At 37.3% G+C, this 17,729-nt stretch overlaps 2 protein-coding genes across 2 annotated transcripts; one reads left to right on the forward strand and one right to left on the reverse strand.

Moving 5' to 3' along the window:
- Positions 673-4,354, forward strand: LOC104700092 (serine carboxypeptidase-like 46). The gene is made up of 10 exons (XM_010415547.2): positions 673-1,008; positions 1,101-1,202; positions 1,278-1,373; positions 1,932-2,024; positions 2,104-2,183; positions 2,279-2,566; positions 2,653-2,777; positions 3,220-3,312; positions 3,404-3,521; positions 3,672-4,354. The coding sequence occupies exons 1-10, from the start codon at positions 756-758 to the stop codon at positions 3,819-3,821; spliced, it is 1,398 nt and encodes a 465-aa protein (XP_010413849.1). The 5' UTR covers positions 673-755; the 3' UTR covers positions 3,822-4,354.
- LOC109125563 (cysteine-rich and transmembrane domain-containing protein A-like) lies at positions 4,671-5,378 on the reverse strand. Its single transcript, XM_019227410.1, has 3 exons — positions 5,330-5,378; positions 5,012-5,198; positions 4,671-4,793 (listed from the first exon to the last, which is right to left on the reverse strand). Exons 1-3 carry the CDS (start codon positions 5,370-5,372, stop codon positions 4,733-4,735), a joined length of 291 nt encoding a protein of 96 aa, XP_019082955.1. The 5' UTR covers positions 5,373-5,378; the 3' UTR covers positions 4,671-4,732.

Here is a 17,729-nt window from a genome sequence, read left to right on the forward strand (position 1 = left end):
GGGGTTTGAGTGAAGTCCAGCCACGCCAAGCTCCTTTTGCTGATCACTCACTGACTTCAAACATGACCAACCGTTTCTTACTTTTCTTCATTGTTTATTCGTGTTTACTGTGCAAAAGTTTATACTAGTAAATATTATTCCTATGAAATAATAAGTTGAATAGAGTCTACCAAAAAAAGAAGAAGCTACCATCACACGAATCAGTCAATGATTCAAAAAGAGTCTTTAGTATCTATCTATAAAAGAAAACCAAACCTTAAACTATGAATGATAGGTAAAACTATTTTAATTGCCTTTTTTTTGCAAAATTAGTGGAAAAGCATAATTCATCAAACATGATCTAAACCTTATTGGTTGAATGATTACTCAAAAACACTGTTTAAATAATTTTTTCTTTTTGATATATTTGTAAGAAATAAGTAAACAATAACTAACTATATATCCAANTTTTTTTTTGACATCATAGATGCAACATTTAAAACAATAGATAGCTCTAACTTCAAGACTTTTCAACTCATTGGGATGCCATTATAAAAACAAAAACTTTTACCTGTGAATCACGCGGCTTACGGCTTTTTCAGAGAAGAAAACTAATGACAAAAAAAATAAATACTTCGATATTTACAAAACAAAAAATCAAAAGTGATTTTCTTGATATAAATGCCATATTGCAGAAAAATAAAACAAACCCTCAAAAGTCATATCTCTCTCTTCTCTTCCTTTCTCTATTGACTTGGTGAAGAAGAACTACTACGATGTCTCTCCTGCAATGTCTACCAGTGGCGACTGCGCTAATCCTGCTTCTTCAAACTCTCAGTTTAGTCAGCTCAACTGTTCTGTCCCGGGCCGATCGGATCACCCGTTTACCCGGTCAACCACGGGTCGGGTTTCAGCAGTACTCTGGTTATGTCACTGTTGACGAGAAGCAACAGAGAGCTCTGTTTTACTATTTGGCTGAAGCTGAAACCAAACCCATCTCTAAACCTCTCGTTCTCTGGCTCAATGGAGGTTGAAATATTAGCATGTTTTCATCTTCTTTATTACAACACACTTTGAAACTTCAAAGAATTGTAATCAAATAAAATTGTTGATTCTTACAGGACCTGGGTGTTCATCATTAGGTGTTGGTGCATTCTCTGAGAATGGACCTTTTAGACCAAAAGGATCAGTCTTGGTGAAGAACCAGCATAGCTGGAACCAAGGTAAGTCCTTGGATCATTAAAGTTTTAAATCTTTTTATTCAAACTGATTTTAGATTTTGATTCAAAATTGTGCAGAGGCTAATATGTTGTATCTGGAGACACCTGTTGGAGTTGGATTCTCTTATGCAACTGAGAGCTCCTCTTATGAGGGTGTCAATGATAAGATCACTGGTATTATTTTTAACCTTGAATTTAATTTTCTCTATTTCTTTCCTAGTTATGATTCAAAACCTGTAAATAAAATCTTGTCTCTCTCTCTCTCTCATAGATTAGTGATAGTGTACTGATTTTTATATAATAGGCTTTGTATAAGAAACCCAAATTTTGTGTCTTTTGTCCCCTTTTTCTACTTTTTACTAAAAAGATAGTACCAAAGTAATTGTTATTATGCTTCTAGTTTTTAGATTACATGTTTTGAATTTGAGTTGTTTTTTTTTCATTCTTTAATTTTGTGAGGGGTGATATTGGGGTGCATGCGATCTGTTTCTTGTTTGATCACTTTTAAAAAAATAATAATAATAAATAAAAATTATATGTTTCAGCTTTTATGTGTTGTTGTTCTTTCTCAGTCTGACAAAAAGAGAACAAAAAAAATTAGAACTTTTTGCAGAATTCAGATCACATCTGAGGATTATTCTCTTCTTTTTTTTGTTTCTTTTTGTTTGTCTTCACATATTAAACATTCTAATCTTTGTCTTTTGTGCACATTTTCGAACAAAAATTCTCTAGCAAAAGACAATCTTGTGTTCTTGCAAAAATGGTTCCTCAAGTTCCCTCAATACCTCAATAGAAGTCTCTTCATCACTGGGGAAAGCTACGCTGGTAAAGATTAGCTTCTCTCTTTGTAAAACCATAGTTTTCGTCGCCAAAAATGTATTTGATTAAATTGCAAAATTTTTAGGCCATTATGTTCCTCAGTTGGCTCAGCTTATGATTCAATACAACAAGAAGCACAATTTGTTTAACCTCAAAGGCATTGCTGTGAGTTAATTTCTTTCATATCCTCCTCTACTTTTTCTATATGTCAATGTAATCCGGTTATGTTCTGTTCTTTGATTCAAGACTTGGTTTTGAAGATTGGCAATCCGGTTATGGAGTTTTCGACGGATTTCAATTCACGAGCCGAGTATTTCTGGTCTCATGGTTTGATATCGGATCCAACTTACAAAATGTTCACATCTTATTGTAACTACTCACGATATGTGAGTGAGTACTATAGAGGAACAGTGTCAAGTATGTGCACTAAAGTGATGAGTCAAGTTAGCATCGAAACAAGTAGATTTGTTGACAAATATGATGTTACCCTTGACGTTTGCATTCCCTCTGTGCTATCTCAATCCAAAAGAGTTAACCCTCAACCTCAAGTGAGTTCAGAAACTTTTGTGTTAGTTTTCTAAAAACGTTTTGTGTTAGTTTAATTCTTGTGACTAATTTTCTTTGAATGATGTAGCAAATGGGAGAGGCGGTGGATGTTTGTGTAGAAGATGAGACGGTTAACTATCTGAACCGGAGAGATGTGCAAAAAGCTCTCCATGCTCGGCTTGTCGGAACTCGCAAGTGGTCTGTTTGCAGCAAGTAATATTTCTTTCATAAATTTTAACTGAAATTGTCCATATGTGTTTTTCAGTTTGCTTTTACGATTTTCGGTTCGGTTTTACAATATTTTGGTTCGATACACCGGGTTAGAACCTAAATATGCTTTTCATTTGGTTCGGTTTGGAAAATTTCAGTCCAATTTCGGTCCTATTTAGTTTGGATAATATATAAACAAAAAAAATATAAGTCAAAATAGTTAGTTATACTGCATAGAAAAATGTTATAGTTAAATCTAATTTTAATTTGTACTTGTATTAAACAATTTTTTACTGAATTTTTGGTTATTTCATTCCGGTTTAATTGCACTATATTTGGTTTATTCATTAGATAAACAATGTTACCATTTTTTTTGGAAGTACAGTTCGGTTGGTTAAAGTTCGGTTTGATATTTACAAAAGGGTTCTATCGTGATGATCGACAGTGTGCTGGATTACGAAGTACTTGACGTGGAAGTACCGACGATAAACATAGTAGGAAGGCTTGTTAAAGCTGGAGTTCCAGTTCTTGTGTACAGGTAAATCAATGTTTCTTCTAATGGAGTGGAGTTAATTGTCAAGTTTTATTATACTTGTCTTGATGTGTCTTTTATGTTGCAATAATAACAGCGGCGATCAAGACTCTGTGATTCCGTTAACCGGAAGTAGAACACTAGTGAAGCGACTGGCTGACGAGTTGGGACTGAGAACAACTGTGCCTTATCGAGTTTGGTTTGCAGGACAACAGGTTAGCATCATGACTATGTCTAAAAGGGTGTTTTCATTCATGTTGTTTTATAGGTCTTCGATGTTTCTTGAATCTACTATTGATAGGCTTCGGTTCCGATACGTTTTTTAACATCTAGGAGACGTACTTATTGAGGTTTTGGTGTTACAGGTTGGTGGGTGGACTCAGGTTTATGGGAATATATTGGCATTTGCTACAGTGAGAGGAGCGGCCCATGAGGTACCGTTCTCGCAGCCTGCCAGAGCGCTTGTGTTGTTTAAGGCATTCTTGGGTGGTCGTCCCCTCCCTGAAGAATTCTGATGTTTTTACCATTTATATGAGCTTGTAAGTAAAAACATTACATACGTTTTAGTGAACAATGTTGGATAAACTTCAAGACTTAAGGCCCAAGTTACCTTACAAAGGAGTGTTAAGGACAAAGAAGGGCTTAGGACAATTCTACTAGGATTAGGAGTTATCTAGTTCTAATAGAAGTAGGAATATGAAAGCACTATATATATCTTTGATTGAGTTGTGATCAAAGGTAAGAAAAGAGTGCATACATTGTTTAGTTTTGAGAGGAGATTTTCTAAGCAATAATATAAGAGAGTTATTCTTATAATACAAAGTCTTTTCTATCTTAACATGGTATCAGAGCCCAAGGTTCAAGTTCTGGTGGACCTAGAAAAGTGGATACGGACATGCTTCTTGTTAACTCGAGTAATGGGGGCCCAAGAAGGGGTTTATTATCGGTTCGAGATGGAGTTATCATCTCGAGGAGGCGTGTTAAAATCCCATTTGTGGTCTTTGGTTTGAAGAGGAGATTGTTAGAATACAATCCAAGTCCCACATCTGAAGTTTGATAAAACTATCATTAATATATAAAGAGTTAGAGTCAGGTTTTTAGTTAGAAGCCCAAGATAAGCCCAAATTTAACAAACAATGCCCCACCCCAAAATGGCTTATAGTTGATTCAAGGCGTGAAATGAAAATATTTGAAAATTTGTTTTGTTCTTATAGAAATGTGATGAATTATGTATTTGTTCTTCAATTTATAAGATATTTAAAAGAAAGAGTTAATGGTAATAAATAAATAAAGATCTAGTACAGTCGTCTCCTGCTACTTTTCGAAACCTAATGTTTTTGGTTTTATTAGAACTCCATGTTACATAAACAAAACACGAATTCTAATTTATTCGATACAACACGGACGTAACATTCTCATACAAGAATTAGTAACGACTTCTAAGGCAGCATTGTTCCAAGAACCAGCAACAACATAGCGCCGTCAGACTGCATCATCACCAAAGTAATAGAGATTAATGAAGAAAAAAAAGAGTTTACTTCCATTTTTACCTTGTTTTATCAAATTGAGTTGATTCATAAATTATTCATAGTTTTATTTTTTATTTTATATATTAAAAAAAACCTCTTTAATTTAACACATTCAAAAGGTATAAAAACCTAAGAGAAAGGTAATAAGACATAAGACATTCATAACTAGAATTTACCATCTTCTTAGAAAAGGGAAGCAACCATCATATTCTCCTTCTCCGTAGTATTCATCTGATCTATATGGACGCAGTGGCGGTGGATGCGGCTGACCGTAGCCGCCATAGTAGTCTTGGTACCTCGTTCTGGTTGGTGGATACGGTGGTGGCGGAGCCTCTATTATCGGTTGGTATAGTGGTGAAGGACCTGCCAAATTCATACAAATATATACACATGCATTGGATTAATTTATCTTTTCACCTAGTTGTAACATATATAGAGAGATAAATTTACAAAGAAGATAAAGTAAAATTTTATAAAAACGTTTGGAGAATTGCCTGGTGGTCGATTTGACTCATGAGAAACATGATAAGATGTCATTGTGAAGCTTTAGATTTTTTTTAGTCTTGTGATAGTCTTTACAGATTGAGGATGAAAATACGCATCTGGAGCTAAATTGGTTGAAGACTGATCAGACTAGCAAGCAGATGGAATGAGAGCAGAAAAAGCATCCTGGATCGGCTGATCCTCATTCGGATCAACCAGTCATGTACCTGAAGCAACTTTTCCTTTTTCGTTTTAAACCGACTTTTAGGGTTTTATTTTACTATTTAAGTACGAGGCTCGACCTCTAGAAATACAACTTTTATTCTACGCAGTTTTTGAATACTTGTAAGCTTGGGAGAAGATCTCTAATCCTTTGTATCTCTTTGGAGAAGATTTCTGAACCCTTTTACTTCTCTTTGCAATTCAATTATGATTTCTTCATCCTTGTTTTGCTGTTCTTTTACTTCTATGTCTGAGTAGTCTCTCTGTTGGGTTTCGGGTTTCAAAAAGGGTTTTATGATTCTCTAAATTTAGGTTGTTAGATTTAGGATTGATCTTTTGTGTTCTTCATCTATAGTTGTGATAAATGCTTAAACTAGATTAGCTACCTAGTTTATGATTGTAGGTTTAATTCATCTAGGCATCAAAAGTATTGTTGAATTGCTTGACAAGAACATAGGTGAGCAAGGTGATCCTTAGCCAACGAAAGTTGAAGTTAAGGCACCTTGTGAACAAAATCAAACTTGAACTTATTGCTTGTTAGGATTGCTAGATTCAAACGACGGTTTAGAATTTAATCAATTCCTTGCATAGATAACTAACACTGCGACAGTAGGTTAGTTTTACATTCGTGATTTGAGTTCAAGAACGGTATCTAATGCTTTTCCAATTTATCATCTAAATTCGAGATTGTAATCCCCTAACTGATTCCCTACGCCCAATATCCTTCCTTGATTGCAAAACTCTTATTTATTTTCTGCTTTTAATCGGTTACTTGAAACACAATCTTTCTTTTTGCCTTAGCTAAATTCAAATCTATACAATTTCATAGTGCATCGCTTGGTCTCTACGGATTCGATCCTGAAGTGTTACAACGATACCACTAGATCGTGGTGGAGTACACATTAGGTTATTAATTGACCTTTGATCAATTTGGTGCCGTTGCCGGGGACCAAAACGATTGCCTTTGAAATTTTAGATTCACGTTTAGTCTAAGGTTTATTTTATTTTAGTTTGCTAACTAGTTCTTGCGATCTTATTCCGGGAAAAACAAGGCTAATCCAAAAGAATTCGTGAATGTCATAAACCTTCGAAGCGGCAGGGAGCTTACAGAATAACAACAAAAATAAGGGATTGACCGATCCAATAACAAGAATGGCCAATCTAAAACACAGAATCAGGAAAGCAACCCTGACGAGGTTCCCAACCAGGCTTCTGATGATATTGAAATCCCTGGTTCAGCTACTGCTGGAGGAGAGCAACCCTGCAAACCCAAACAGCCTTATGTACCCAAACTACCTTTCCCTACGCGTCGCAAGTCCAAGATACAGGAGCGAGAATATGAGAAGCTGAAATCAGTGGTAGGAGAGCTTCATGTCAGACTCCCTTTCATCGAAGCAGTAAGGATGGTTTCATCTCTCAAGAAGTACATGAAGGAGATCCTCACTAATAAGCTCAGTTTGGAGAAAGGAGTAATGTATCGCACACAAGAATGTAGTTCAATGCTCCAAAATCGAATGCCGGAAAAATGTGGAGATCCAGAACCGTTTACTCTGCCCTGCACAATAGAGATCTCAAGTTCAACAAGTGCCTCTGCAATTTAGGAGCGTGAGCCTGATGCCACTCAGCGTTGCAACGCGACTTGGTCTTTACACTTTCAAACCTACCCAAGTCACCCTAGTCCTTGCTGATCGCTCTACCCGACGTCCCGAAGGAGTATTGGAGAACTTACCGGTTCAGATTGGGAACTGCTACATACCCACAGACTTCATTGTTTTGAAACTCGATGAAGAATCCCAAGAACCCATTCTACTTGGAAGACCCTTTTTAGCCACGGCTGGTGCAATGATAAACGTCCGGGAAGGTAAAATTGATCTGCACATGGATGACTTGGTCTTGAGATTTAACCTGGAGAAAGTGGCCAAAAAACTCACAATCGATGGCCAAACCTTCTGGGTTGACACAATAGGGGAAATAGCTGACGAGATATATGAAGAAGTGTGTACAAGTGATCATCTGGCCGTGGCATTGACAAATAAGGAACCTAAGCTGGGATATCTGTCTGAGAAAACTGCGAAAATGGCAAGGACACTCGATGTTGCAGCAATTCTGGAACATGAAGTCCTATTCGTAAATTTGCAAACTGGATTAACTGATCCGGAAACTGGACTGACTGATTTGGCTCCTCCTGTGGAAATGACCGATAAAAGCGATGGAATGACCATTCCAAGCGATGGATCAACCGATCCCGATATCTGCTCTGAGACCAAGGCGAATCAGGAGGACTGGAGCGAACTCAAGGCTCCAAAGTTGGAATTAAAACCACTCCCTGAAGGACTAAGGTACGCTTATCTTGGACCTAACTCCACATATCCGGTAATCATCAATTCTAACCTAAATAATGTTGAAACCGCACTCTTGCTCTGCGAGTTAAGAAAATATAGGAAGGCTTTGGGCTATTCCTTAGATGACATTTCAGGTATATCACCAGAGTTATGCTCACATCGGATTCACCTTGAAGACCCTTCTAAGTCGTCCATTGAACACCAAAGGAGGCTAAATCCAAACCTCAAAGAAGTGGTGAAGAAAGAGATCCTTAAATTATTGGGAGCCGGAGTTATTTTCCCAATCTCTGACAGCACTTGGGTGAGCCCAATCCATTTAGTGCCAAAGAAAGGAGGGGTGATAGTAGTTGCAAATAAGAAGAACGAGTTGATCCCCACCAGGACGGTAACAGGGCATCGAATGTGCATCGACTACTGAAAGCTCAATGCAGCCACCAGGAAGGACCACTTTCCCCTTCCATTCATTGACCAAATGCTTGAGCGCTTAGCAAACCATCCCTATTACTGCTTCCTGGATGGTTACTCCGGTTTCTTTCAAATTCCGATTCACCCGGATGATCAGGAGAAAACTACTTTCACTTGCCCTTATGGCATATTCGCTTATCGACGGATGCCTTTTGGGTTGTGTAATGCCCCGACCACTTTCCAGCGCTGCATGATGTCAATATTTTCTGACCTGATAGATGATATTATGGAGGTATTTATGGATGATTTTTTGGTGTATGGCTCATCTTTCTCTTCGTGCTTGTCTAACTTATGTAGATTTCTTCGACGTTGCGTGGAAAAACACCTTGTTCTGAATTGGGAGAAATGCTATTTCATGGTCACCGATGGGATTGTCCTTGGTCATCGAATTTCTGAGAAGGGGATAGAGGTTGATAAGGCAAAGATTGAGGTGATGTCCAGTCTACAACCGCCTAAAACAGTGAAAGACATACGCAGCTTCCTTGGTCATGCTGGATTTTATCGACTATTCATAAAAGATTTCTTCAAAATAGCCAGACCACTCACCCAGCTGTTATGCAAGGACATCTCCTTTGAATTTACTGTAGACTGCTTAGAGGCTTTCCTCACAATCAAGCAAGCTCTGATATCGGCTCTAATAGTCCAGCCACCAGAATAGAATCTGCCTTTTGAAGTTATGTGTGACGCAAGTGATTTTGCTGTTGGAGCAGTTTTGGGACGCGCAAGGATGGTAAGTTGCATGTTGTTTACTATGCTAGAAGGACACTCGATAGGGCACAAACCAAGTATGCCACGACAGAAAAAGAACTTCTCGCCATAGTTTTTGCGTTTGAAAAATTCAGATCCTATCTGGTTGGCTCCAGGGTCATTGTACACACCGATCACGCTGCACTTCGCTACTTGTTAACAAAAAAAGATGCTAAACCGAGACTGTTACGGTGGATCCTGCTTTTGAAAGAATTCGACCTTGAGATAAGGGACAAGAAAGGAGTAGAGAACGGTGTGGCAGACCACCTTTCTAAGCTGAGAATCGATGAAGTTATCCCCATAGATGACCGCTTACCTGAGGAGAATGTGTATGTGGTCGCAGCTTTCATGGACTGTTATAAGGAGAAGGCTGATGCCAAGGTTCTTCAACAAATAGGTAACGATGCCCCATGGTATGCTGATATTGCAAACTACTTGTGTGCTGCCAAAGAACCCCCAAATTTCACTGGATATGCCAAGAAAAAGTTTTTACGAGATGTGCGACGCTACTTCTGGGATGAACCTTATCTTTACAAGCATTTGGCTGATGGCCTCTACAGAAGATGTGTTCCTGAATCAGAAGTCCAAGGCATCCTTTTTCACTGTCACGGTTCCAACTATGCAGGACACTTCACTACATTCAAAACCGCGACAAAAGTGCTCCAAGCCGGACTTTGGTGGCCCACTTTATTCCGAGATGCACACGATTTTGTCTTCCGATGCGACTCTTGCCAGCGACGAGGAAAAATATGTAAGCGGAATGAGATGCCACAAAACTTTATCTTGGAAATCGAGGTGTTTGACTGTTGGGGAATCGATTTCAAGGGGCCTTTCCCACCTTCTTATGGAAATCTCTACATACTTGTGGCAATAGATTATGTTTCCAAATGAGTTGAAGCTTTAGCAAGTCCTACCAATGATTCGAAAGTGGTCATCAAGATGTTCAAGCACATAATTTTCCCACGGTTTGGTGTTCCTAGAGTGGTTATAAGCGATTAGGGAACTCACTTTATCAACAAGCTTTTTGAAAACCTTTTCCGAAAACATAGCATGACACACAAGGTTGCCACACCTTATCACCCACAAACCAGTGGGCAGGTCGAGATTTCAAATCGGGAAATCAAAAGCATTCTAGAGAAGACGGTCAACCCAACAAGGAAGGACTGGTCCATGAAGCTTGACGATGCATTATGGGCGTATCGGACCGCTTATAAAACACCTATCGGCACTACTCATTTCTGGCTGGTTTATGGGAAATCATGCCACTTACCTGTTGAGTTCGAATACAATTCCTTATGGGCGACTAAGCAAATGAACTTCAATGTCAAGACGGCAGCAGAGAGACGCCTTATTCAGCTGAATGAGCTTGATGCAATTCGCATGGATACTTACGAGAATGCCAAAATATATAAAGAGTGGACCAAGGCCTTACACGACAAGAAGATTATTCCCAAAAACTTTGCTGCAAATGATTTGGTTCTTCTCTTCAACTCACGGCTGAAGATTTTTTCAGGGAAATTGTGTTCTCGCTTATCCGGTCCTTTTCAAATCAAGGAGGTCATGCCTTATGGTGTTGTTGTGCTTTGGGACCAAGGGGGACAAGAATTTACTGTTAATGGTCAACGCCGTAAGCCGTACCTTGCGGATTATGATCCGATGGAGGCTTCCCTCCCTCTGGAGGAACCCCAAGCTGCATAGGCAGCAAGTACAGTCAGGCTCGAGACTCTAAACAAGCGCTAATGGGAGGCAACCCACAGGGTTTGCATTTGCTTACCCTTCCTTTTGGTTTGATTTTTCCTTAGAAATTTGTTATTTTTGTTTACTTTACAGAAACACTCGAGAATCACGTTTGGTAGTGAGCTTTATTTTTCAGGAACAAGTTCGAAACGCAGAAGATGCGAATCCTTTTTACGGAATGTTCCGCAGCCATCAGGATCAGCCAGTCCAATTTTGGATTGGCCGATCCCCATTCAAGGTAAGTAAATCGAGAGAAGAGAGATGCAAGGAGAAGGGAAGGAAGAGAATTGGTATTCTGGTTTTTGGACTTAAATCGAACCGGTTTAAACCCGGTTTCGTGTCCAATTTCCCGATCATAAAACCTAATTTCTTTTTACCTCTTCCTTCTTTCTCTCTCGCCGTCCCCAACTCCGACCTGCTTCTTCTCTCGATTTCTCATTTGCTTTGATTACATTCTGGTTTTCACCACTCGGTTTTTTATCCTTTACCCAACCCATTCGAACAAGGTAAGTCTTTTCCTCTCCCGATATATGTTCGAGTTTCGGCGATTCCCAGGTTTAGACTTACAATTTGTGCTATTCTCTCTTCTTCTTCCCAATTGATGAGTGAATTAGTGGGATTAACTGTCCTAAATGCATATTTGGACTAGATTTAGGCTGTTGTGGCTTGAATTTAGCATAGGCTTGTAACATATGTTGATTAGTTGGGAATTTTCGATTACATTCCCTTTTCTCACATATCAAATATTTTCCTCTTTTGCAGAGAATACCTAAACGACACCGATGTGGTAAGGAGACTGCCACTCCTTCCGAGGGGCCACCAACAAGGGTTTGGAATGATGAGGATGCTAAGTGGTTGAAGCTACTCACTCAATGCAAGATGGAGCCGACTCGTTTTGTTGATAGAGACCTTTTTGAGAAGATGGGTATGCTAGCAGACTTTGATGAGTTGGTAAAGAACATGGGGTTTGGTACTTTTGCTGAGAAGGCATGGGACTTTCATGAGCGGCTCGCACGGGAGTTTCTCGCCACTATACAAGTGGATTTGCAGAGGGATCTGACACGGTGGCTGAGCATTGTTCGATCAGTTTCTTCTTGCTCAAAAAGCACTATGTCATCTCCGTCTTCGATCTCTGCGACATCTTTGGTTTCCCTAGAAATAAACTATGCAAGATGGATTATGTCTCTCATGGAGCTAGACAATCTCGCATCCGCAACCCAGTCCTTCGGGTCACTGCAAAGTTCCTGAGTAACATCATCTATGCTAGGGCTGAGACTAACACATTGCAGCTACCTGAGTTGTGGATGTTTTTCCATGGTCTTTGCCGGTTCCTCCACGCTCCGGATTCACCTATTTACCAGCAAACTCATGATGTTAATTTTGGATTCCTGCTTTCTAAGGAGTTTGAGCAGGTGCGGAGGAACATGGCTCATGCTAAGAACAAGAGAGTTCTGATCGGCAGCTTGGTGACTCCTATCATTGAGTATTGTGGCATCATTTTGCCACCACATACTTCGGCTTCAACGCGGAAGTTGCTTGATCTCAAGTATATGTTTACCAGTGAGATTTTGGTGCGTCACAACTTCTGCTACCGCTTTCAGGACAAGGTTGGTCACCTTTGCTATATGCTGATCCCTAGGCCTTTTTGCACTTCACTTCGCAAAACTCAGAACATCGACTTTGATCCTCCTGCTGACGCCCTTTGCGATATCGACGACGTTCTTTTAGAAGGAGAACGTGAACCTGCAGCCACCAGATCCCGTAGCGGCACACTCCCTGTGGTTGCATCTACATCTTCACATCCGTCTCATTCCCTTCCACCATTTCCTCCTTTCGATGTGAACCAGTTTGTTGCTGCCACACCTAAGGAGCCGCCTCACTCTGAGTTTGAGAGTTGGGTATACGACACTCAGAGGAAGAACAACCTGTTGCTCACTTGACTGGCTACTTGGCTTCAGGTTCTTGCACCGTCCTGTTTTGCACCACCACCGGCTCCCACCGCTGCCAGTGACGACGAGGACGCAGCTACTGAGCCTCTCAGCTCTGACCATTTTGCGACCTCCTCGCCTTCTCGTCAGTTCTGACTAGTTGTTGTTTCTTTACGGTTTCTTCTTTTTCTTTTCTAAGTTCTTCTATTTTTCTTTTTTTTTTTATTGTCGGAGGTTTCTTTTCCTTAGCTTTGCTTTCACACCGGGACGGTGTGAAGTAAGTCCGGGGGAGGGATGTCTCCAAGTTACTAATGTTGTTTTCTTTTGGTTTTTCTTTTCCTTTTATCTAGTCCTAAAACAAAAAAAAAACAAAAAAAAAAAAGGGAAACTATGATCAATTTTAGGAATTTCTGCATTGATCTAACACTCTTATGATTACTTTTGTACCTCCAATTTGGAATGAAGCTTGGAATGAACATGAGCAGTCTCAACACGCCCCAAAAGACATTCGCCAAGGAGAACAATAAGTTGAACCAGAAGTTGTCTCTAGCTGTGACAAGACTTAACTGGATTTAACTTCTTACCTTGGAGCTTGGTATACATCAGACAAGACTCCTCCCTTAAGCCTCACGATACATGCATCTCCTCGCAAAGTATGCTTCCTCTCTCTCTTCCCTTCATTACTCAATAATAATAAAAAAGAATAAAAAGAGAAGAAGAAGAGGATAAAGGTAATAAAGAAGTGAACCGAGGGTTGTGCGTAAACTCGTGCATCCTTCGGAACTCATGGAAACCTGTCCGCAAGAAAAGAGCAAGGGATTGATAAAAAAAAATGATACCCTAGAAAATTAGGGATAAATCAATCCTTTGGAAGTGAGAAAAGGGAGCATATGAAGGAGGTCTTGGGCAATAAGAGGTTGAAGGAGTCAATAAAGTTCTATGATCGATACTTCCATGGTAAAACCGCACCTTTTTACTAATCTGATGTAGAGAGACAACAATGGGGAGACTGAAGGTTCTTTAAGGCTGTGGAGTTCAGAGTAGGGAGTGTTGATCCTAATCATGGACAGAGTACAAAAAGTAGTTCTTGATTTGATGTGATGAAGGGTGCAAAGCAGCGGTTCCCAAGAATATGTGAGTTTTCACTTTCAAACATTTTCTCTGATTCTGAGTTTTTGTCTGTTCTTGCTTAAGGACAAGCAAAGATTCAAGTCCGGGGGAATTGATGTGTCTGTATTTTATAGGATTTTAACCATAGTTTTTACACTTGTTTTGAGTCTTTTGTTAGGTCCTAGTGTGCTTTTAGAGTCTTTTTAGTCTTGTGAGAGTCTTTACAGGTTCTAGGTGACTTTGGAAGAATCTGAGCATTTTGGGATGAAAATATGCATCTGGAGCTAAATTGGTTGAAGACTGATCAAGATAGCAAGCAGATGGAGTGAGAGCAGAAAAAGCATTCTGGATCGGCTGATCCTCATTCGGATCGACCAGTCCCGTACCCGAAGCAACTTTTCCTTTTTCGTTTTAAACCGACTTTTAGGGTTTTATTTTACTATTTAAGCACGAGGCTCGACCTCTGGAAAGACAACTTTTATTCTACGCAGTTTTTGAGTACTTGTAAGCTTGGGAGAAGATTTCTAATCCTTTGTATCTCTTTGAAGAAGATTTCTGAACCCTTTTACTTCTCTTTGCAATTCAATTATGATTTTTTCATCCTTGTTTTGCTGTTCTTTTACTTCTATGTCTAAGTAGTCTCTCTGTTGGGTTTCGGGTTTCAAAAGGGGTTTTATGATTCTCTAAATATAGGTTGTTATATTTAGGATTGATCTTTTGTGTTCTTCATCTATAGTTGTGCTTAATGCTTAAACTAGATTAGCTACCTAGTTTATGATTGTAGGTATAATTCCTCTAGGCATCAAAAGTGTTGTTGAATTGCTTGAAAAGAACATAGGTGAGCAAGGTGATCCTTAGACAACGAAAGTTGAAGTTAAGGCATCTTGTGAACAAAATCAAACTTGAACTTATTGCTTGTTAGGATTGCTAGATTCAAACGACGGTTTAGAATTTAATCAATTCCTTGCATAGATAACTAACACTGCGACAGTAGATTAGTTTTACATTCGTGATTTGAGTTCAAGAACGGTATCTAATGCTTTTCCAATTTATCATCTAAATTCGAGATTGTAATCCCCTAACTGATTCCCTACGCCCAATATCCTTCCTTGATTGCAAAACTCTTATTTATTTTCTGTTTTTAATCGGTTACTTGAAACACAATCTTTCTTTTTTCCTTAGCTAAATTCAAATCTATACAATTTCATAGTGTATCGCTTGGTCTCTGTGGATTCGATCACAAAGTATTAAAACGATACCACTAGATCGTGGTGGAGTACATATTAGGTTATTATTTGACCTTTGATCAATAGGTGATAGGTCTAACTCAGATTTTGATCAATTTGGTTTAAGAAATCTTGAAATAGAACTAGAACTTGCTTTGATAGAATCCAATTCAAAAGATGTTGGTTTATGTGAAGAAACTAGTATTATGTCCCGCATAGTAATTTCTTTTATATTGTTAACAATTCATAAACTAGTACATGGCCCGCATAAATTGCTACTGCCCATATATACAGGCCATACCAGTGATGGAAGGCAAAAAGTTCTCTATATAGTTCATCTTCTTAACAGTCATATTATAAAGTATGCAACTTAAAGTGGTCTATCAAGGCTACGCATGGTAGGACATTTGTTGTTTTTCACTTTGCGACTATTCCCAATTATGACACAAACTGTTTTAGAGCAGCAAAGTCATGTATTTGTTATTCAAACATCTCTGTCAACAGAATTACAATAACTTTGCTCCTTTATGAACCGCGGGTTTCGGCTGAGTGGAATCACTAGTTGCCTTGAACCAAAAATTGACATTGGCACAACCGGGGACATGTTTCACACGTCTAATCATTTTCTCTACGAACCCCTACTTTTTTAAAACTAATTAATGACGCATATTTGTTGTATGATAAACATGCACTATTTAAAAACTCACATTTGTAAGTAATGTAATTGGAGTAACATATATTTTTCTAATTTATTATTCTACAATCTAGTGAGATTTAAAAAAGAATTAATTTTTAATGAGATTCGGTTTTGAACAGTTCTATCTATCTACTATTGTATTTCAAAATAGTAATTTAAAATTCTCGAGTTTATTTAAATATTTTTGTGTATGGGTCTCGTACAGTTCAGTTACTATATCAACAAATAAGATGAATATAACAACACACGAGTAACACCTAAGATGAAAACATTTTCGAACGTACTACATTTTAACCCGCGGTATACTGCGGGACAATTTTTTAAAAAATAATAACATTTTTTTTTATATATTTAGTTTGTTTTGTTTAATTAAATAATAATTTTGTTTGGATTTTCAATTATTAGAACAATAATAAGGGAAATAAATACATAAATATGTAATTTATAAGCTATTGTCGGATTAAGTCACAATTTTACCAATGATTTAATTGTTTTACAAAATTTTAGTTAAATTACTCTGATTTAATATGTCTAATATTCTTATAATATTAGTGGTATTGACCAAATAATTAAAGAAAGATTTAACCCGTGTTTCAAAACCGAATTAATAATATTTTATATTTATACTAATGTTATTTTAAACCGTCATGTTAATAACATGTCCCGCTATATAACAACAAACCGTCATATTAGTGGTTTAACCTGTGTTTCAAAACTGCATATTAGTGTTTTTGGTTGTGTGTTGTGTTTTTTTGTGAAGTTGATATTTATACATTGAAAATGCTTGACGAGGAAAGAGTTTATGATCCGTAGCAATAAAAGAGAGATTTTAGTGTTTTCCTATTTGAGTTGATAACATTATCGCATAATAATATTCAGTTTCTTAACACGGTATATTTTATATTAAATGTTTTTCTTGATGCTAAAGTTAAATATACCCGATTATTGAGTTTCTAAAGTTGGGTTCTCGTTTTTATGAACTTTATTAACGTTATAATAATTATTGTGATTGTAATCATTTGTTACTCAAACTCGGTTGTGTCATTTAAATTTAAGAGATCATACAGTCTCTAAAGATCTATTAAAATAGGTTTGTAGAGTTTTATGGGATTAAATATTTAATGCGTAGAGTTGTTTTTGGAAAAATTGAAATGTATAGATGTTGTCAAGCTATTTATGGCAATAAATGTATCAAATTAGGTCGATTTAAATAGTTCCATTAAATGAGTTTCCAGGAATTGTTATTTTAGGAAAATAGTTAGGGGTTAATGTTGTAAATAAAACAAATTAAATAAGCAAAACTTAAAGGGCATAACACAAAATGTACTTCAAAAATCAGATTCTCCTAATTATTATCTAGGATTTAACCCGCGGTACACCGCAGAATAATCTTTTATATATAATATAATTTAGTTTTTATAGTTTTTAGTTTGATATTAAAATTAATATTTTGATTTTGATTTTTTTATTTTTAAATTTGACCTGTAATATATGTGTAATTTAGTAATTTAAACTGTAGTACATGGATTTAATTTATTATATATGTGTAATATATGATTTCAAATTATTAGTGTTTTTAGATTTAATCTATGGTAAATGACTACATGTGTAATTTTTTAAACTCGTAGTACATTGCAAAATAATATTTTATTTATATATATAATAATTTAGTTACCTTTTAATTGTATGATTTAGATGTTTAGTGTTTTGTAGATTAAACATGTGGTACATATGTAATTGAATATATAAAAAGGATAAAAACAAATCTATTTACATCATCGTATATGGAACTAAAGCCAATACTTAGAATGGGCTAATGTCGATTATGATCAGTAAAAATTATTTAAGAATATATGTAGTTATAATTAATAAATAATAATTAATATGATTTTGATATTATGCTAATCAAAATAATTTGTGAAGAGAGAGAGAGAAAT

Source organism: Camelina sativa, chromosome 7, assembly GCF_000633955.1.
Source record: "Camelina sativa cultivar DH55 chromosome 7, Cs, whole genome shotgun sequence".
Lineage (NCBI taxonomy): Eukaryota > Viridiplantae > Streptophyta > Magnoliopsida > Brassicales > Brassicaceae > Camelina > Camelina sativa.